Source organism: Pristiophorus japonicus, unplaced genomic scaffold (assembly GCF_044704955.1).
Source record: "Pristiophorus japonicus isolate sPriJap1 unplaced genomic scaffold, sPriJap1.hap1 HAP1_SCAFFOLD_607, whole genome shotgun sequence".
In the NCBI taxonomy this organism is placed as follows: Eukaryota; Metazoa; Chordata; class Chondrichthyes; family Pristiophoridae; genus Pristiophorus; species Pristiophorus japonicus.
In genome coordinates this window covers 224,124-244,844 of record NW_027254517.1, presented here as the reverse complement: position 1 = coordinate 244,844, position 20,721 = coordinate 224,124, and the positions used below count along the sequence as shown (strand labels likewise).

The 20,721-nt window shown below is 56.7% G+C and overlaps 1 protein-coding gene across 1 annotated transcript in view; it reads right to left on the bottom strand.

The window, feature by feature from the left end:
* Positions 1 to 6,170: 6,170 nt before the first annotated feature.
* LOC139255440 (tripartite motif-containing protein 2-like) overlaps positions 6,171 to 20,721 on the bottom strand; it is an 81,697-nt gene continuing 67,146 nt past the window's right edge. The window contains exons 7-10 of the mRNA XM_070873920.1: positions 20,253 to 20,433; positions 17,260 to 17,330; positions 16,075 to 16,215; positions 6,171 to 6,811 (exon numbers count right to left, since the gene is read on the bottom strand). Of these exons, the coding sequence (XP_070730021.1) occupies positions 6,659 to 6,811; positions 16,075 to 16,215; positions 17,260 to 17,330; positions 20,253 to 20,433 (546 nt within the window). The 3' untranslated portion in view covers positions 6,171 to 6,658. The remainder of the gene's footprint in view (positions 6,812 to 16,074; positions 16,216 to 17,259; positions 17,331 to 20,252; positions 20,434 to 20,721) is intronic.

The following is a 20,721-nucleotide window of genomic DNA, read 5'->3' as shown; positions in this document are numbered from 1 at the left end:
GGGAGGAGAGTGAGAGGAGGGGCGGGTTGGTGAGCGGGTCACGGGGGGAGGGGGGTGGGGAGCGGGTCACGGGGGGGGAGGGGGTGGGGAGCGGGTCACGGGGGGAGGGGAGAGGGTCACGGGGTGGGGCGAGAGCGGGACACGGGGGGGGGGGGGGAAGAGCGGGACACGGGGTGGGGGGAGAGCGGGACACGGGGTGGGGGGAGAGCGGGACACGGGGTGGGGGGAGAGCGGGACACGGGGTGGGGGGAGAGCGGGACACGGGGGGGGGGGAGAGCGGGACACGGGGGGGGGGGAGAGCGGGACACGGGGTGGGGGGAGAGCGGGACACGGGGTGGGGGGAGAGCGGGACACGGGGTGGGGGGAGAGCGGGACACGGGGTGGGGGGAGAGCGGGACACGGGGGGGGGGAGAGCGGGACACGGGGGGGGGGAGAGCGGGACACGGGGGGGGGGAGAGCGGGACACGGGGTGGGGGGAGAGCGGGACACGGGGTGGGGGGAGAGCGGGACACGGGGTGGGGGGAGAGCGGGACACGGGGTGGGGGGAGAGCGGGACACGGGGTGGGGGGAGAGCGGGACACGGGGTGGGGGGAGAGCGGGACACGGGGTGGGGGGAGAGCGGGACACGGGGGGGGGGAGAGCGGGACACGGGGGGGGGGGAGAGCGGGACACGGGGTGGGGGGAGAGCGGGACACGGGGTGGGGGGAGAGCGGGACACGGGGGGGAGAGAGCGGGACACGGGGGGGGGGGGAGAGCGGGACACGGGGGGGGGGGGGAGAGCGGGACACGGGGGGGAGAGAGCGGGACACGGGGGGGAGAGAGCGGGACACGGGGGGGAGAGAGCGGGACACGGGGGGGAGAGAGCGGGACACGGGGGGGAGAGAGCGGGACACGGGGGGGGGAGAGAGCGGGACACGGGGGGGGGGAGAGAGCGGGACACGGGGGGGAGAGAGCGGGACACGGGGGGGAGAGAGCGGGACACGGGGGGGAGAGAGCGGGACACGGGGGGGAGAGAGCGGGACACGGGGGGGAGAGAGCGGGACACGGGGGGGAGAGAGCGGGACACGGGGGGGAGAGAGCGGGACACGGGGGGGGGGGGAGAGAGCGGGACACGGGGGGGGAGAGAGCGGGACACGGGGGGGGGGGGAGAGCGGGACACGGGGGGAGAGAGCGGGACACGGGGGGGAGAGAGCGGGACACGGGGGGGAGAGAGCGGGACACGGGGGGGAGAGAGCGGGACACGGGGGGGAGAGAGCGGGACACGGGGGGAGAGAGCGGGACACGGGGGGAGAGAGCGGGACACGGGGGGGAGAGAGCGGGACACGGGGGGGAGAGAGCGGGACACGGGGGGGAGAGAGCGGGACACGGGGGGGGGGGAGAGCGGGACACGGGGGGAGAGAGCGGGACACGGGGGGGAGAGAGCGGGACACGGGGGGGAGAGAGCGGGACACGGGGGGGAGAGAGCGGGACACGGGGGGGAGAGAGCGGGACACGGGGGGGAGAGAGCGGGACACGGGGTGGGGCGAGAGCGGGACACGGGGGGGAGAGAGCGGGACACGGGGGGGGGGGGGAGAGCGGGACACGGGGGGGAGAGAGCGGGACACGGGGGGGAGAGAGCGGGACACGGGGGGGAGAGAGCGGGACACGGGGTGGGGCGAGAGCGGGACACGGGGTGGGGCGAGAGCGGGACACGGGGGGGGGGAGCGGGACACGGGGGGAGAGAGCGGGACACGGAGGGGGGGAGCGGGACACGGGGGGGGGGAGCGGGACACGGGGGGAGAGAGCGGGACACAGGGGGGGAGAGAGCGGGACACGGGGGGGAGAGAGCGGGACACGGGGGGGGGGAGCGGGACACGGGGGGAGAGAGCGGGACACGGGGGGGGAGAGAGCGGGACACGGGGGGGAGAGAGCGGGACACGGGGGGGAGAGAGCGGGACACGGGGGGGGGGAGCGGGACACGGGGGGAGAGAGCGGGACACGGGGGGGGAGAGAGCGGGACACGGGGGGGAGAGAGCGGGACACGGGGGGGAGAGAGCGGGACACGGGGGGGAGAGAGCGGGACACGGGGGGTGGGGGGACATTGCAGCAAGAATCACACAAACACGAGATCACTTTACATAGTTTCTTTTTAATATATTCCTTTACAGAAAGACCCCCTACTCAGGGTCGAAGGTCAGAGACCAGTGGCGCTGCCCCTCCCCCACAGCACAACTGCTCAATCATCCCAGGCCGCGTATCAGTATCCCCCTCGCCCATTGATGGTACGGCCCACCCAGACCAGGCCCCGGGGAGTGTCGGGTTCGGGGTGGGGGGGGGGGGGGAGAGATTGGGGGCATGATGGGGGGGGGGGGGGGGGGGAGGTGACAAGGAGGGACTGGGGAGGGAGCAACTGGTGGTGGGGGGCAACCAGGGGGCAGGATGCGAGGATAAATGGAAGTCCCAGAATTAATTTTGGTTAAATGGAACTGTGGGACTTTCCCTCCTTCGGAGAATCACTGGGTCAATCCCGCCCCTAAGGGCCAAAGGTCATGGGTCAGATGCTGATCTTTCAGCTCTGGGACCAGGGGTCAGCCTCTCCCTGAGCTCTGTGTGAAGGATTGGAGCCCAGTCCTCAATGTGGGCTAAAGCCCCAAAAACAGAGGCTGGGTTAGAGTCAGCATTTCAAGCTTGAGAGTCATCTCGTTTCCCCAACATGGGCGGGGGAGGAGTAGTGGTGGGGGAGGGGTAGTGGGGGGGGAGGGGTAGTGGGGGGGGAGGGGTAGTGGGGGGGGGAGGGGTAGTGGGGGGGAAGGGGGAGGAAGAGGGGGGGAGGGGGAGGGGGAGAGGAGGGAGGGAGAGTGGGGGGGGGGAAATGGTGGAGGGGTAGTGGGGGGAGAGGTAGTGGGGGAGGGGTAGTGGGGGGGAGGGGGGAGGGGGAGGGGGAGGGGTAGAGGGGGTGGGAAGGGGGAGGGGGAGGGGTAGGGGTAGCGGGAGGGGTAGTGGGAGGGGTAGTGGGGGGCGAGGGGGAGGGGGAGGGCCGGTGGGGGAGGGGGAGGGTGAGGGGGAGTGGAGGGGGAGGGAGAGATGGGGAGGGGAAGAGTGGAGGGGAGGGCCGGCGGGGGAGGGGGAGGGGGAGTGGGGTGGGGGGAGAGGGTGGAGGGGGAGAGGAGGGAGGGGGTGTGGGGGGGGAGGAGATGGGGAGGGGTAGTGGGGGGGGGAGGGCCGGCGGGGGAGGGGGAGGGCCGGCGGGGGAGGGGGAGAGGGGGAGGGGAAGAGGGGGAGGGGAAGAGGGGGAGGGGAAGAGGGGGAGGGGAAGAGGGGGAGGGGAAGAGGGGGAGGGGAAGAGGGGGAGGGGAAGAGGGGGAGGGGAAGAGGGGGAGGGGAAGAGGGGGAGGGGGAGAGGGGGAGGGGGAGAGGGGGAGGGGGAGAGGGGGAGGGGAAGAGGGGGAGGGGAAGAGGGGGACGGGAAGAGGGGGACGGGAAGGGGAGGACCAGCGGGGGAGGTGGAGGGGGAGTGGGGTGGGGGGAGAGGGTGGAGGGGGAGGGAGAGGGGAGTGGGGGGAGGGTGAGTTTGAGATGGGGGAGGGGGAGAGGGGAGTGGGGGGAGGGTGAGTTTGAGATGGGGGAGGGGGAGTGCGGGGGGGGAGAGGGTGGGGGAAGTGGGGAGGGGGAGTGGGGGGGGGAGAGGGGGAGGGGGAAGAGGGAGTGGGGGCATGGAGTGGCGGGGGAGGGCCGGTGCGGGGGTGGGGCACGGACTGATGTTCGAACTTCGAACCACCACATTGTGCACAGAATGATCCCACAGTCAGCAATAGACAGAAATTGAGGAGATTCGAATTGATCTGTATTTCCCCAGCTCGCTGACCTCCCACTGCACTCCAGGGAACACTGACCCTTGAACAATCCCAGGAACTGAGGCATCAGCGGGAATGCTGGGATTATCCTCAACCTGTTTCTGAAGGCTCGGCACATCGCCAACATTCATCGATCTTTTCTGATTGGAAGGCACCTCCTCGAGGTCAGCACTCCCTCAGCACTGCCCCTTCGACAGTGCGGCACTCCCTCAGTACTGCCCCTCCGACAGTGCGGCGCTCCCTCAGTACTGCCCCTCCAACAGTGCGGCGCTCCCTCAGTACTGCCCCTCCGACAGTGCAGCGCTCCCTCAGAACTACCCCTCCGACAGTGCAGCGCTCCCTCAGAACTACCCCTCCGACAGTGCGGAGCTCCCTCAGTACTGCCCCTCCGACAGTGCGGCACTCCCTCAGTACTGCCCCTCCGACAGTGCAGCGCTCCCTCAGTACTGCCCCTCCGACAGTGCAGCGCTCGCTCAGTACTGCCCCTCCGACAGTGCGGCACTCCCTCAGTACTGCCCCTCCGACAGTGCGGCACTCCCTCAGTACTGCCCCTCCGACAGTGCGGCACTCCCTCAGTACTGCCCCTCCGACAGTGCGGCACTCCCTCAGTACTGCCCCTCCGACAGTGCGGCACTCCCTCAGTACTGCCCCTCCGACAGTGCGGCACTCCCTCAGTACTGCCCCTCCGACAGTGCGGCACTCCCTCAGTACTGCCCCTCCGACAGTGCGGCACTCCCTCAGTACTGCCCCTCCGACAGTGCGGCACTCCCTCAGTACTGCCCCTCCGACAGTGCGGGGCTCCCTCAGTACTGCCCCTCCGACAGTGCGGCACTCCCTCAGTACTGCCCCTCCGACAGTGCGGCACTCCCTCAGTACTGCCCCTCCGACAGTGCGGCACTCCCTCAGTACTGCCCCTCCGACAGTGCGGCACTCCCTCAGTACTGCCCCTCCGACAGTGCGGCGCTCCCTCAGTACTGCCCCTCCGACAGTGCGGCACTCCCTCAGTACTGCCCCTCCGACAGTGCGGCACTCCCTCAGTACTGCCCCTCCGACAGTGCAGCGGTCGCTCAGTACTGCCCCTCCGACAGTGCAGCGGTCGCTCAGTACTGCCCCTCCGACAGTGCGGCACTCCCTCAGCACTGACCCTCCGACAGTGCGGCACTCCCTCAGTACTGTCCAAGATAATGTGCTTTTCCAGGAGTGGATAGGAACCCTCCCTCCAACTCAGAAGTGAGTGATTCCGAAAAGATATTTCCCTGCTGACGCGCACATACACAGGGGGCACAAAACAATCCATCCACCATGTGTGATTGCTAATGTTGATTTCTATATATACATATATACAGAGGTTACCCTGGCTCTGCTCTATCAACCAACATGGATTCACATTCTGCCCGCTGCATGCGGTCATTTAATCCTGGTGATACATCAAGTTACAAATAATGTCCACATTACTGATTCCAGTAACAATAATCCCATCACCACGAACCCATCTCTCCCTGGGGTACGGGTCCCACACACACTGACTCTCACTGGGGTACAGTCCCACACACACTGACTCTCACTGGGGGACAGTCCCACACAAACTGACTCTCACTGGGGTACGGGTCCCACACACACTGACACTCACTGGGGTACAGTCCCACACACACTGACTCACTGGGGTACAGTCCCACACACACTGACTCACTGGGGTACAGTCCCACACACACTGACTCTCACTGGGGTACAGTCCCACACAAACTGACTCTCACTGGGGTACGGGTCCCACACACACTGACTCTCACTGGGTTACGGGTCCCACACACACTGACTCACTGGGGTACAGTCCCACACACACTGACTCTCACTGGGGTACAGTCCCACACACACGGACTCTCACTGGGGTACGGGTCCCACACACACTGACTCTCACTGGGGTACAGTCCCACACACACAGACTCTCACTGGGGTACGGGTCCCACACACACTGACTCTCACTGGGGTACAGTCCCACACACACTGACTCTCACTGGGGTACAGTCCCACACACACTGACTCTCACTGGGGTACGGGGAATCAGGGCCCAGGGGGGAGGAGGGCCTGGGGTGGAGAGGGCCCGGGGGGGAAGGGAGGGGGCCTGGAGGTAGGGAGGGGGAAGGGGGTGTGGGGGAGAGAGGGTGAGGGGAAGAGAGGGCTCGGGGGGGGTGGGGTGGAGAGAGGGCCCGGGTGTGGGGGAGAGGGGGCCCGGGGGGGGTCAGTGGGGGACTGGAGGTGGGGGGGGGGGGGGGGGGGGAGAGGGCGAGGGGAGAGGGGGTGGGGGAGAGAGGGCCGGGGGGGGGGGCGTGCAGGGGGGGGGGGGGAGAAGAGAGAGGGCCCAGGGGGGAGGGGGCCCGGGGGGGGAAAGGGGGCCCGGGGGGGGGGGGGGAGGGGGCCCAGGGGGAAGGGGGGGGAGAGGGGGCTCTGGGGGGGAGGGTTCGGGGGTGGGGGGGGAGGGGGGAGAGAGAGCCCAGGCTGTGGGAGTCAGCATTGCGGATCTGAGCGTTGCGATTGGTCCATTTCGTGCTCGGTTGCCTCCAATCCTTGTTTGAGTGGAGTGGTTCCCTGGAGACGGGCAGAATCTGTGGGTGGGGTCCCTGTAACCACGGCTGGTGACAAGCAGTCAGTGGGGGCCGGAGAGCCGGAGCACTCCTTGACCAACTCCCACCGTGGGCCTCAATCACACGTCGGCTTCTCTCTGTATTTACAACACAAAACCCGAATGCATCGCTTCTCGTGGACTGGACGGAATGACACAGGAAAGAAGATGGCCGCCATGGTCCTCCGCTGAGTTCCGGAACTTTCTCTCACTGCAAGTATCGGTAAACCTTGAAGCAGTGATTGCCAGAGTCTGCCACGGCCACATGTCCATCAGAGGTCAATGCCAGGCCTTGGGGCCCATACAGAGGGTCAGCAGTGGTGTTAATGTAGGAGAGGAACGAGCCTGAGCTGTCAAACACCTGGAGAGAGAGAGAGAGAGAGAGGATCAGAGGGTCCGAGGGAGGGTCCGAGGGAGGGTCAGAGGGTCCGAGGGAGGGTCAGAGGATCTGAGGGAGGGTCAGAGGGTCCGAGGCAGGGCTGCTGGTGAGGGGGAAGCAGAGTACGGGGAAGGTCATTCGGCCCCTCGAGCCTGCTCCGCCATTTAATATGACCATGGCTGATCTGATCATGGACTCAGCTCCACTTCCCCGCCCGCTCCCCATAACCCTTCACTCCCTTATCACTCAAAAATCTGTCCATCTCCACCTTAAATATATTCAATGTCCCAGCCTCCACAGCTCTCTGGGGCAGAGAATTCCACAGATTTACAATCCTCAGAGAGAAAAAATTCCTCCTCATTCTCAGCCCCTTATTCTGAGACTATGTCCCCGAGTTTTAGATTCCCCTATCAGTGGAAATATCCTCTCTGCATCCACCTTGTCAAGCCCCTCATTATCTTATACGTTTCAATAAGATCACCTCTCATTCTTCTGAACTCCAATGTGTATAGGCCCAACCTACTCAACCTATCCTCATAAGTCAACCCCCTCATCTCCGGAATCAACCGAGTGAACCTTCTCTGAACTGCCTCCAATGCAAGTATATCCTTTCTTAAATACGGAGACCAAAACTGTACGCAGTACTCCAGGTGTGGCCTCACCAATACCCTGTACAGTTGTAGCAGGACTTCTCTGCTTTTATACTCTATCCCCCTTGCAATAAAGGCCAACATTCCATTTGCCTTCCTGATCACTTGCTGTACCTGCATACTAACTGTTTGTGTTTCATGCACAAGGACCCCCAGGTCCCTCTGTACTGCAGCACTTTGCAATCTTTCTCCATTTAAATGAAAATGAGCTTATTTATTTTTTCTGCCAAAGTGGATAACCTCACATTTTCCCACATTATACTCCAGCTGCCCAATGTTTGCCCACTCACTGAGTCTGTCTGTATCCCTTTGCAGATTTTTTGTGTCCTCCTCACAACTTGCTTTCCCTCCCATCTTTGTATCATCAGCAAACTTGGCTACATTACACTCGGTCCCTTCATCCAAGTCATTGATATAGATTGTAAATAGTTGGGGGTCCCAGCACTGATCCCTGCGACACCCCACTAGTTACAGTTTGCCAACCAGAGAATGAACCATTTATCCCTACTCTCTGTTTTCTGTTAGTTAGCCAATCCTCTATCCAAGCTAATATATTACCCCCAATCCCGTGAGTTCTTATCTTGTGCAGTAACCTTTTATGTGGCACCTTATCGAATGCCTTCTGGAAATCCAAATACACCACATCCACTGGTTCCCCTTTATCCACCCTGTTCATTACATCCTCAAAGAGCTCCAACAAATTTGTCAAACATGATTTCCCTTCATAAAACCATGCTGACTCTGCTTGATTGAATCTTCCTTTTCCAACTGCTTCCTTAATAATGGACTCCAGCATTTTCCCAACCACAGATGTTAGGCTAACTGGTCTATAGTTTCCTGCTTTTTTTAAATGGGGGCGTTACATAAGAACGTAAGAATATAAGAAATAGGAGCAGGAGTAGGCAGAAGCAAAAGGTAGAAAGGAGATAAGTGGAGGGGAGAGAAATCAAGGGCAAAAATCAAAAAGGGCCACATTACAGCATAATTCTAAAAGGACAGAGTGTTAAAAAAACAAGCCTGGAGGCTCTGAGTCTCAATGCGAGGAGCATTCGTAATAAGGTGGATGAATTAACTGTGCAGATATCTGTTAACGGATATGATGTAGTTGGGATTACGGAGACATGGCTCCAGGGTGACCAAGGCTGGGACCTCAACATCCAGGGGTATTCAACATTCAGGAAGGACAGACAGAAAGGAAAAGGAGGTGGGGTAGCGTTGCTGATTAAAGAGGAAATTAATACTACAGTAAGGAGGGACATTAACCTGGATGATGTGGAATCGGTATGGGTGGAGCTGCGGAACACCAAGGGGCAGAAAACGCTAGTGGGAGTTGTGCACAGACCACCAAACAGTAGTAGTGAGGTTGGGGACAGCATCAAACAGGAAATTACCGACGCCTGCAATAAAGGTACAGCAGTTATCATGGGCGACTTTAATCTACATATTGATTGGGCTAACCAAACTGGTAGCAATACGGTGGAGGAGGATTTCCTGGAGTGTATTAGGGATGGTTTTCGAGACCAATATGTCAAGGAACCAACTAGAGAGCTGGCCATCCTAGACTGGGTGATGTGTAATGACAGAGGACTAATTAGCAATCTTGTTGTGCGAGTCCCCTTGGGGAAGATGACCAAAATATGGTAGAATTATCCATTAAGATGGAGAGTGACACAGTTAATTCAGAGACTAGGATCCTGAACTTAAGGAAAGGTAACTTCGATGGTATGAGACGTGAATTGGCTAGAATAGATTGGCGAATGATACTTAAAGGGTTGACGGTGGATAGGCAATGGCAAACATTTAAAGAATGGATGGACTTCAACAATTGTACATAGAAACATAGAAAATAGGTGCAGGAGTCGGCCATTCGGCCCTTCGAGCCTGCACCGCCATTCAATGAGTTCATGGCTGATCATTCCTTCAGTACCCCGTTCTTGCTTTCTCTCCATACCCCTTGATCCCTTTAGCCGTAAGGGCCATATCTAACTCCCTCTGGAATATATCCAATGAACTGGCATCAACAACTCTCTGCGGCAGGGAATTCCACAGGTTAACAATTCTGAGTGAAGAAGTTTCTCCTCATCTCAGTCCTAAATGGCTTACCCCTTATCCTTAGACTGTGTCCCCTGGTTCTGGACTTTCCCAACATCGGGAACATTCTTCCAGTCCCGTCAGAATCCTATATGTTTCTCTGAGATCCCCTCTCATCCTTCTAAACTCCAGAGTATAAAGGCCCAGTTTATCCAGTCTTTCTTCATATGCTAAGCCATCCCTGGAATCAGTCTGGTGAACCTTCGCTGCACTCCTGCAATAGCAAGAACGTCCTTCCTCAGATTAGGAGACCAAAACTGAACACAATATTCCAGGTGTGGCCTCACCAAGGCCCTGTACAACTGCAGTAAGACCTCCCTGCTCCTATACTCAAATCCCCCAGCTATGAAGGCCAACATACCATTTGCCTTCTTCACCACCTGCTGTACCTGCATGCCAACTTTCAATGACTGATGAACCATGACAACCAGGTCTCGTTGCACCTCCCCTTTTCCTAATCTGTCACCATTCAGATAATATTCTACCTTCGTGTTTTTGCCCCCAAAGTGGATAACCTCACATTTATCCACAATATACTGCATCTGCCATGCATTTGCCCATTCGCCTAACCTGTCCAAGTCACCCTGCAGCCTCTTAGCGTCCTCCTCACAGCTCACACCGCCATCTGCAAACTTGGAGATGTTCCACTCAATTCCATCATCTAAATCATTAATGTATATTGTAAAGAGCTCGGGTCCCAGCACTGAGCCCTGCGGCACTCCACTCGTCACTGCCTGCTATCCCGGTCTGGCGTAAAAATAAAACTGGGAAGGTGGCTCAACCGTGGCTAACAAGGGAAATTAAGGATAGTGTTAAATCCAAGGAAGAGGCATATAAATTGGTCAGAAAAAGCAGCAAACCTGAGGAATGGGAGAAATTTAGAATTCAGCAGAGGAGGACAAAGGGTTAATTAGGAGGGGGAAAATAGAGTATGTGAGGAAGCTTGCCGGGAACATAAAAACTGACTGCAAAAGCTTCTATAGATACGTGAAAAGAAAAAGATTAGTGAAGACAAATGTAGGTCCCTTGCATTCAGGATCAGGTGAATTTATAATGGGGAACAAAGAAATGACAGACCAATTGAACAAATACTTTGGTTCTGTCTTCACTAAGGAAGACACATATAACCTTCCGGAAATACTAGGGGACCGAGGGTCTAGCGAGAAGGAGGAAATGAGGGAAATCCTTATTAGTCGGGAAATTGTGTTCAGGAAATTGATGGGATTGAAGGCCGATAAATCCCCAGCGCCTGATAGTCTGCATCCCAGAATACTTAAGTGGCCCTAGAAATAGTGGATGCATTGGTGGTCATTTTCCAACAGTTTATTGACTCTGGATCAGTTCCTATGGACTGGAGGGTAGCTAATGTAACCCCACTTTTTAAAAAAGGAGGGAGAGAGAAAACGGGTAATTATAGACCAGTTAGCCTGACATCAGTAGTGGGGAAAATGTTGGAATCAATTATTAAAGATGTAATAGCAGCGCATTTGCAAAGCAGTGACAGGATCGGTCCAGGTCAGCATGGATTAATGAAAGGGAAATCATGCTTGACAAATCTTCTACAATTTTGGGGGGGATGTAACTAGTAGACTGGACAAGGGAGAACCAGTCGATGTGGTGTATTTGGACTTGCAGAAGACTTTTGACAAGGTCCCACACAAGAGATTGATGTGCAAAATCAAAGCGCATGGTATTGGGGGTAATATATTGACGTGGATAGAGAACTGGTTGGCAGACAGGAAGCAAAGAGTAGGAATAAACAGGTCCTTTTCAGAATGGCAGGTAGTGACTAGTGGGGTACCACAGGACTCAGTGCTGGGACCCCAGCTATTTGCAATATATATTAATGATTTAGACGAAGGAATTGAATGTAATATCTCCAAATTTGCAGATGACACTAAGCTGGGTGGCGGTGTGAGCTGTGAGGGGGTCGTTAAGAGGCTGCAGGGTGACTTGGATAGGTTAGGTGAGTGGGCAAATGCATGGCAGATGCAGTATAATGTGGATAAATGTGAGGTTATCCATTTTGGTGGCAAAAAGAGGGAGGTAGAATATTATTTGAATGGTGACAGATTAGGAAACGGGGAGGTGCAACGAGACCTGGGTGTCATGGTACATCAGAGATTGAAGGTTGGCATGCAGGTACAGCAGGCAGTGAAGAAGGCAAATGGTATGTTGGCCTTCATAGCTAGAGGATTTGAGTATAGGAGCAGGGAGGTCTTACTGCAGTTGTACAGGGCCTTGGTGAGGCCTCACCTGGAATATTGTATTCAGTTTTGGTCTCCTAATCTGAGGAAGGACGTTCTTGCTATTGAGGAAGGTTCACCAGACTGATTCCCGGGATGGCAGGACTGACATATGAAGAAAGACTGGATCGACTAGAAGAATGAGGGGATTTCATAGAAACATATAAAATTCTGACAGGACTGGACAGATTAGATGCAGGAAGAATGTTCCCAATGTTGGGGAAGTCCAGAACCAGGGGTCACAGTCTAAGGATAAGGGGTAAGCCATTTAGGACCGAGATGAGGAGAAACTTCTTCACTCAGAGAATTGTTAACCTGTGGAATTCCCTGCCGCAGAGAGTTGTTGATGCCAGTTCATTGGGTATATTCAAGAGGGAGTTAGATACGGCCCTTACGGGTAAAGGGATCAAGGGGTATGGAGAGAAAGCAAGAAAGTGATACTGAGGGAATGATCTTATTGAATGGTGGTGCAGGCTCGAAGGGCCAAATGGCCGACTCCTGCACCTATTTTCTATGTTTCTATACGGCACCTCGAGCCTGCTCCGCCATTTAATACGATTATGGCTGATCCGATCATGGACTCAGCTCCACTTCCCCGCCCACTCCCCATAACCCCTTATTCTGTTATCGTTTAAGAAACTGTCCATCTCTGTCTTAAATTTATTCAATGTCCCGGCTTCCACAACTCTCTGAGGTAGCGAATTCCACAGATTTACAACCCTCTGAGAGAAGAAATTCCTCCTCATCTTTAAATGGGCGGCCCCTTATTCTAAGATCATGCCTCGAGTTCTAGTCTCCCCCATCAGTGGAAACATCCTCTCTGCACCCACCTTGTCAAGCCTCCTCATAATCTTATACGTTTCGATAAGATCACCTCTCATTCTTCTGAATTCCAATGCGTAGAGGCCCAACCTACTCAACCTTTCCTGATAAGTCAACCCCTTCATCTCCGGAATCAACCTAGTGAACCTTTTCTGAACTGTCTCCAAAGCAAGTATATCCTTTCGTAAATATGGAAACCAAAACTGCACGCAGTGTTCCAGGTGTGGCCTCACCAATACCCTGTATAACTGTAGCAAGACTTCCCTGCTTTTATACTCCATCCCCTTTACAATAAAGGCCAAGATTCCATTGGCCTTCCTGATCACTTGCTGTACCTGCATACTATCCTTTTGTGTTTCATGCACAAGTACCCCCAGGTCCCGCTGTACTGCAGCACTTTGCAATCTTTCTCCATTTAAATAATAACTTGCTCTTTGATTTTTTTCTGTCAAAGTGTGTAACCTCACACTTCCCAACATTATACTCCATCTGTCAAATTTTTACGCACTCACTTAGCCTGTCTATGTCCTTTTGCAGATTTTTTGTGTCCTCCTCACACATTGCTTTTCCTCCCATCTTTGTATCATCAGCAAACTTGGCTACGTTACATTTGCAGTTTTCAAAGCTGCTGGGACCGCCCCAGAATCCAGGAATTTTAGTAGATTACAACCAATGCATCCACTATCTCTGCAGCCACTTCTTTTAAGACTTTAGGATATAAGCCATCAGGTCCAGGGGACTTGTCTGCCTTTAGTCCCATTATTTTAACTAGTATTTTTTTCTTTAGTGATAATTCCTTGATTATCCACTATTGGGATGTTTTTATTGTCTTCAACCTTGAAGAATGATACAAAATATTTGTTCAACGTCTCTGCCATTTCCCTGTTCCCCGTTATTAATTCCCCAGTCTCATCCTCTAAGGGACCAACGTTTACTTTAGCTACTCTCTTCCTTTTTCCTGTTGAAGCTCTTACTGTCTGTTTTTATATTTCATGCTGGTTTACACATACTCTATCTTTCCTCTCTTTATAATTTTTTTTAGTCAGTCTTTGCTGATTTTAAAACATTTCCCAATCCTCTGGCCTCTCACTAGTCTTGGCCATATTGTATGTCCTTGTTTTCAATTTGATACCCTCCCTTATTTCCTTAGTTAGTCACGGATGGTTATCCCTTCTCTTACAGTCTTTCCTTCTCATTGGGATATATTTCTGTTGCGAGTTATGAAATGTCTCTTTAAATGCCTGCCACTGCTCATCAACCGACCCATACTTTAGTCTATTTTCCCAGCCCACTTTAGCCAACTCTGCCCTCATACCTTTGTAGTCTTCTTTATTTAAGATCAGGAACTTGGTTTGAGAACAAACTTTCTCACCCTCCAAAATAATTTGAAATTCAACCATATTATGGTCACTCATTCCTAAAGGATCCTTTACTATGAGATCGTTTATTAATCCTCCCTCATTACACAGTACCAGATCTAAGATAGTCTGCTCCCTGGTTGGTTCCGCAACGTACTGTTCAAGGAAACTATCCCGGATACACTCTATGAACTCCTCTACAAGCCTACCCTGGTCAATTTGATATGAAGATTAAAATCGCCCATGATTTTTGCCATACATTTATTACAAGCCTCCATTATTTCTTGATTTAAACTCTGTCCAACAGTGTGGCTATGTTAGGGGGCCAATAGAGTAGACACAACAGTGACATCTAGCCCTTATTATTCCTCATCTCCACACAAACTGATTTTGCATCTTGATTCTCTGAGTCAATATCGTTTCTCACTAACACATTGATCCCATCCTTCATTTAACAGAGCTACCCCACCTCCTTTTCCTTTCTGTCTGTCCTTCCGAATTGTCAAATACTGGGGGCGATAGGGAGGATGGAGGGGAACCGGGGGGTGGGACTAAGCGGGGGAAGAGTGAGGGCAGGTGGGGGGATGGGGGATGGGGGGATGGGGGATGGGGGGATGGGGGATGGGGGGGATGGGGGATGGGGGGATGGGGGATGGGGAGAGGGGGATGGGGAGAGGGGGATGGGGAGAGGGGGATGGGGAGAGGGGGATGGGGAGAGGGGGGAATGGGGAGGGGGGAATGGGGGAGGGGGAATGGGGGAGGGGGAATGGGGGAGGGGGAATGGGGGAGGGGGATGGGGGAGGGGGGAGGGGGATGGGGGAGGGGGATGGGGAGGGGGATGGGGGAGGGGGGATGGGGGAGGGGGGATGGGGGATGGGGGAGGGGGGATGGGGAGAGGGGGATGGGGAGAGGGGGATGGGGAGAGGGGGATGGGGAGAGGGGGATGGGGAGAGGGGGATGGGGAGAGGGGGATGGGGAGAGGGGGATGGGGAGAGGGGGATGGGGGAGGGGGATGGGGGAGGGGGATGGGGAGGGGGATGGGGGAGGGGGATGGGGGAGGGGGATGGGGGAGGGGGATGGGGGAGGGGGATGGGGGAGGGGGATGGGGGAGGGGGTTGGGGGAGGGGGTTGGGGGAGGGGGTTGGGGGAGGGGGATGGGGGGGATGGGATGGGGAGGGGGATGGGGAGGGGGATGGGGGAGGGGGATGGGGATGGGGATGGGGGAGGGGGAGGGGGATGGGGGAGGGGATGGGGGAGGGGGATGGGGGAGGGGGAGGGGGATGGGGGAGGGGGATGGGGGAGGGGGATGGGGGAGGGGGGATGGGGGAGGGGGGAGGGGGATGGGAGAGGGGGATGGGAGATGGGGATGGGAGAGGGGGATGGGCGAGTACCCCCACACACGAGGATGGAACGAGAGACCCCGATGGCTCTGCCACCTTTGCCCCGCGGCATTAAACGCAGTCTCCTTAAAAATTTCCAACAATCGCTCCAGCTCCGCTGAAAGGCAGGTGCCCGTGTTGCAGGCGGGTGCGATACACGAACCTCTTGTACTGCCCAAACACACCGCGTTACGGGGGTTCAAACTCCCCTCCCCCCGCCCCCACGGGAGTAAAGAAGGACTCGCTTGCACTCACTGCCCTCTCTGATTGGCCATTGATGTGTGATTAGGTCCCTTCCCCGGTTCCCCTCTGAAGGTACAGGGGGTTAGATACAGAGTAAAGCTCCCTCTACACTGTCCCATCAAACACTCCCAGGGCAGGTACAGGGGGTTAGATACACAGTAAAGCTCCCTCTACACTGTCCCATCAAACACTCCCAGGGCAGGTACAGGGGGTTAGATACAGAGTAAATCTCCCTCTACACTGTCCCATCAAACACTCCCAGGGCAGGTACAGCATGGGGTTAGATACAGAGTAAAGCTCCCTCTACACTGTCCCATCAAACACTCCCAGGGCAGTGCAGCACGGGGGGTGGGCACAGTGCGGGGAGGAGTGGGGGTGAATCGGGATGGGGGTGCAGGCGATGACAGGGGGAGTATGGTGGACACAGGGTGAAGCCCCCCTCCCCCTCCCCCACACCTGAATCCGGCTGTTTCCCCAGTCGGCGACGATGATGTTCCCGTTGCTGTCGACGGCCACTCCGGTGGGAGCGTTGAACTGTCCGTTCCCCTCACCGTGAGATCCGAACTTGAAGAGGAATTCGCCGTCCGAGTTATAAACCTGCGGAGGTCAACAAAGGTCAATCACAACCTGAGCCACCAATCCATCAATCAGCCAATCAGAAGCCGAGTACCGGACGGATCTGAGGCCCATCCCAGAGCGGGAAAACTCAGGAGGCAGGCCGAGGGGCAGAATGATCGGGGGTCAGGGGGCAGCGCGGGGGTCAGGGTCGAGGGGTCATGGGGCGGAGCAGCCCTCGGGGCGGAGCATAGTTCGGGGGTCAGCGGTCGAGGCGCGGAACAGGGGTCGGGGCGGGGCAGAGTTCAGGGGCGATGCGAGGATCAGGGGGCGGAGCACGGGTCGGGTGTGGAGCGGGGGCCGGGGGGGCGGATGGCAGGGGGCACGGAGCTGGGGGCGAAGGTCAGGGTGAAGGCCAGGGACTGGAGGTAGGTTCGGGGGGGCGGGGAGGGGTAGGGGAGGGTGAGGGGGAGTGTGAGGGGAGGGGGAGGGGGAGTGTAGGGGGAGGGGGAGTGTGAGGGGGAGGGGGAAGGGACGGGGTGCAGGAAGGGGGAGGCAAGGGGGAGCAGGAAGGGGAGGGGGAGGGGGGAGGGGAGGTGGAGCGGAGGGAGCGGGGGAGTGTGAGGGGAGGGGGAGTGGGAGGGTGAATGGGAGTGGGAGTGTGAGGGGAGGGGGAGGGGGAGGGGGAGGGGGAGGGGGAGGGGACGGGGGAGGGGACGGGGTGCGGGAAGGGGGAGGCAAGGGGGAGCAGGAAGGGGAGGGGGAGGGGTTAGGGGAGGTGGAGCAGAGGGAGCGGGGGAGTGTGAGGGGAGGGGGAGTGGGAGGGTGAATGGGAGTGGGAGTGTGAGGGGAGGGGGAGCGGAGGGGAGGGGGAGCGGAGGGGAGGGGGAGCGGAGAGGAGGAAGAGCAGAGGGGAGGAAGAGCGTGATTGGATGGGGAGGGGGAGGGGGAGGGGGAGGGGGAGGGGGAGGGGGAGGGGGAGGGGGAGGGGGAGGGGGAGGGGGAGGGGGAGGGGGAGGGGGAGGGGGAGGGGGAGGGGGAGGGGGAGGGGGAGGGGAAACCCGTCGGCACCAACGCTCAGCTCACCTTCACCGAGTGGTTGTGGAAATCCGTCACCAGAATCTCGTTCTTAGTGTTGACGGCAACGAAGTGCGGTCCTACAATAGCAAGAGCAGAATCAGCGACCCCTCACATCACCCTCCAACCCCTGACCCATCCCGACCCCCAACCCACTGCCAACACCCGAGCACAACACACATCCTCCTGACCCCCGACTTCCAAACCCTGACCCCCGAACCCTGACCAGACCATGCCTTCACCAACCCCTTGACCCCCCCCCAATCTCCCGGAGGGCACCAGGGGAACGGCCAAGTTCCAGTGATAATTCCCACCAATGAACCGGAGAAGAACTTGAAGTGGGAGAGCAGGATCCAGTTGTCCTGGTTCACTTAGGAAGCAATGACATCGGTAGAACTCAGAATGAGGTTCCGCTGAGGGAGTTTGAGGAGCTCGGGTCGAAATTAAAATGTAGAACCTCAAGGGTAATAATATCACACAAGTTCTCACATCAGTAGGGGAGCATTTAGGGAACAGCGATCATAATATCATAAGGTTTAGATTAGCTATGGAAAAGGACAGGGAGCAATCTCAAATAAAAATGTTTAACTGGGGGAAGACCAATTTCAGAGGGATGAGAACAGATCTGGCTGGGGAAACTGGAATCAAAGATTGGCGGGAAAACTGTAATGGAACAATGGGCTGCCTTTAAAGAGGAAATAGTTTGGGTCCAGTCGATACAGTCCCACTGGGGGAAAGGCAGGGCAACTAAAGTCAGGTCTCCCTGGGTGATGAACGAGAGAGAATATGATGAAGCAGATAAAGGGGCGTATGACAGATGTCAGGTGTTAATATATCTGAGAATCAGGCTAATATAGAAAGGTCAGAGGGGAAGTGAACAAGGAAATAGGAGGGGCAGAGAGAGGGTATGGGAATAGAATGGCAGCCAACATAGAGAGTTATCCAAAACTCCTCTACAGGCAGATAAATAGTGAGAGGGTGGGGGTGGGGGGGGGGCGATTAGGGAACAGAATGGAGACCAATGTGTGGAGGCAGAGGTTGGTTGGTGGAAGGTTTAGAGGGGATTTGAGGGAGGCTTCCTTACACAGAGGGTTGTGGGGATCTGGAACTCGCTGCCTGGAAGAGTGGTGGATGCAGAAACCCTCACCACTTTTAAGAGATGGTTGGATGGTCACTTAAAGTGCAGTAACCTGCAGGGTTACAGACCTAGAGCTGGTAATTGGGATTAGACTGGATGACCTTTTGTTGAACGGAGCAGATATAATGGTAAGTACTGCAGGGAATAGAATACGGCCAGGGGGATCTCCTGGACTAGTGTCGATCGCCTGGATGGGTCGGAGAGGAATTTTACCAGATTTTTTCTACCTAAATTGGCCTGGGATTTTATCTGGTTTTTGCCTCTCCCAGGAGATCACATGACTCCGGTTGGGGTGGAGTGTAGAATGTTTCAGTATAAGGGATGTCACAGTTGTGTGAGGCGGACTGGTTGGGCCGGGTGCTCTTTGCCTTTCCGTCATTGTTCACAGGTTTATATGTAACCTTCAGGGCTGCTGACCGAGAGCCATGTGGCTCTTTGTCGGCCGGTGAGGACACGATGGGCCGGAATGGCCTCCTTCTGCGCTGTAAATTTCTGTTTCTATGTTTTTATGTTTCTAATGAGGGACTTCAGTGACGTGGATAGACTGGAGAAGCTGGGGTTGTTCTCCTTGGAGCAGAGAAGGTTGAGAGGAGATTTGATCGAGGTGTTCAATATCATGAGGGGTCTGGACAGAGGTCGAGAGAAACTGTTCCCATTGGGGAAGGGTCGGGAACCAGAGGACACAGATTTAAGGCGATTGACAGAAGAACCAAAGGGGACATGAGGACAAACATTATTCCGCAGCGAGTGGTTAGGATCGGGAATGCACGGCCTGAGAGGGTGGGGGAGGCAGACTCAATCGTGGCTTTCAAACGGGAGTTGGATACGTACCTGAAGGGAAAATGTGCAGGGCCCCGGGGAAAGGGCGGGGGAGTGGGACTGGCTGAGGTGCTCCTGCAGAGAGCCAGCACGGGCTCGATGGGCTGAATGGCCTTCCGTGCTGTAACCATTCTCTGATTCTGTGGGATTCCAAAAGGCGTTGGACAAAATGCCACACAACAAGTTTGCCAGCAAACTTGAAGCTCAGGGAATAAAAGGGACAGCGACAGCATGGATACGGGATTGGTGAAGTGACAGGGAACAGAGAGCAAATGACACAAAACTCGAGTGACCAGCGAGGAGGACACTGATAGACTGCAGGAGGACACAGACAGGCTGGTGGGATGGGCTGACACGGGGCAATGACATTTAACGCAGAAAATGCAAAGTGATAGATTTTGGTAGGAAGCACGAGGCTGGGTAATATAAACTAAAGGGTACAAGTCTAAAGGGGGTGCAGGAACAGAGAGACCTGGGGGTATATGGGACAAATCTCTGAAGGTGGCAGGACAGGTTGAGAAAACTGTTAAGAAAGCTTACGGGATCCTGGGTTTCATAAATAGAGGCGTAGGGGGAAAAAATTGCCCCTCACCCCGTACGGCGACAGGAACCTTCGGGGCATGGACATATAAGGTGATTGTCAGAAGGACCATGAGGAGAACGGTTTTCCTGGGGCACTGGCACCAGGACTGGGCGAGAGGGAGCTGTTCCATCGGGCGGGCCTCACTTAAACCGGGCCGGGACTCGAAAGTGTTGTGACTCTGGAATTATCTGCCCAGAGGCTCAGTCGTTGAGTATATCCAAGGCTGGGATCGCTGGATTATAGCGATCGTCAGGAAGTTGAGGTCGAAGGTCAGCCCTGATCTCATTGATCGGCAGAGCAGGCTCGAGGGGCCGAATGGCCGACTCCTGCTCCTATTTCGGATGTTCCTGTGAATGAGCGGACCGGTTTGGGACAGGAATGAAATCCCAGATCTGGAGCTGAGCTACCCATCATGCACCACAACCCAGAGAGCGCACAGAGGAAGAGGTCACATTTAATTACCGTCCAGTGTACCTGCAAACTGTCTGTCTGCAGTGCCGCGCACACCAAACCTGGTCACCAGCTTCCCGTTCGACTGAAAGATGAAGACACAGCAAGCCTTGTTATCGACCACGATCAGGTGGCCATTATGGTCAACGGCCACACCCTTTGGGCCCAACAGCCTGCCCGCACCAATCTTACTCTGGGGAGAGAGGGAGAGAGAGAGTGTCAGAGCGGGGGGGGGAGGGGAAGAGAGCGAGGGGGGGGGAGAGAGAGCGAGGGGGGGAGAGAGAGCGAGGGGAGGAGAGAGAGCGAGGGGGGGAGAGAGAGCGAGGGGGGGAGAGAGAGCGAGGGGGGGAGAGAGAGCGAGGGGGGGAGAGAGAGCGAGGGGGGGAGAGAGAGCGAGGGGGGGAGAGAGAGCGAGGGGGGGAGAGAGAGCGAGGGGGGGAGAGAGAGCGAGGGGGGGGAGAGAGCGAGGGGGGGGGAGAGA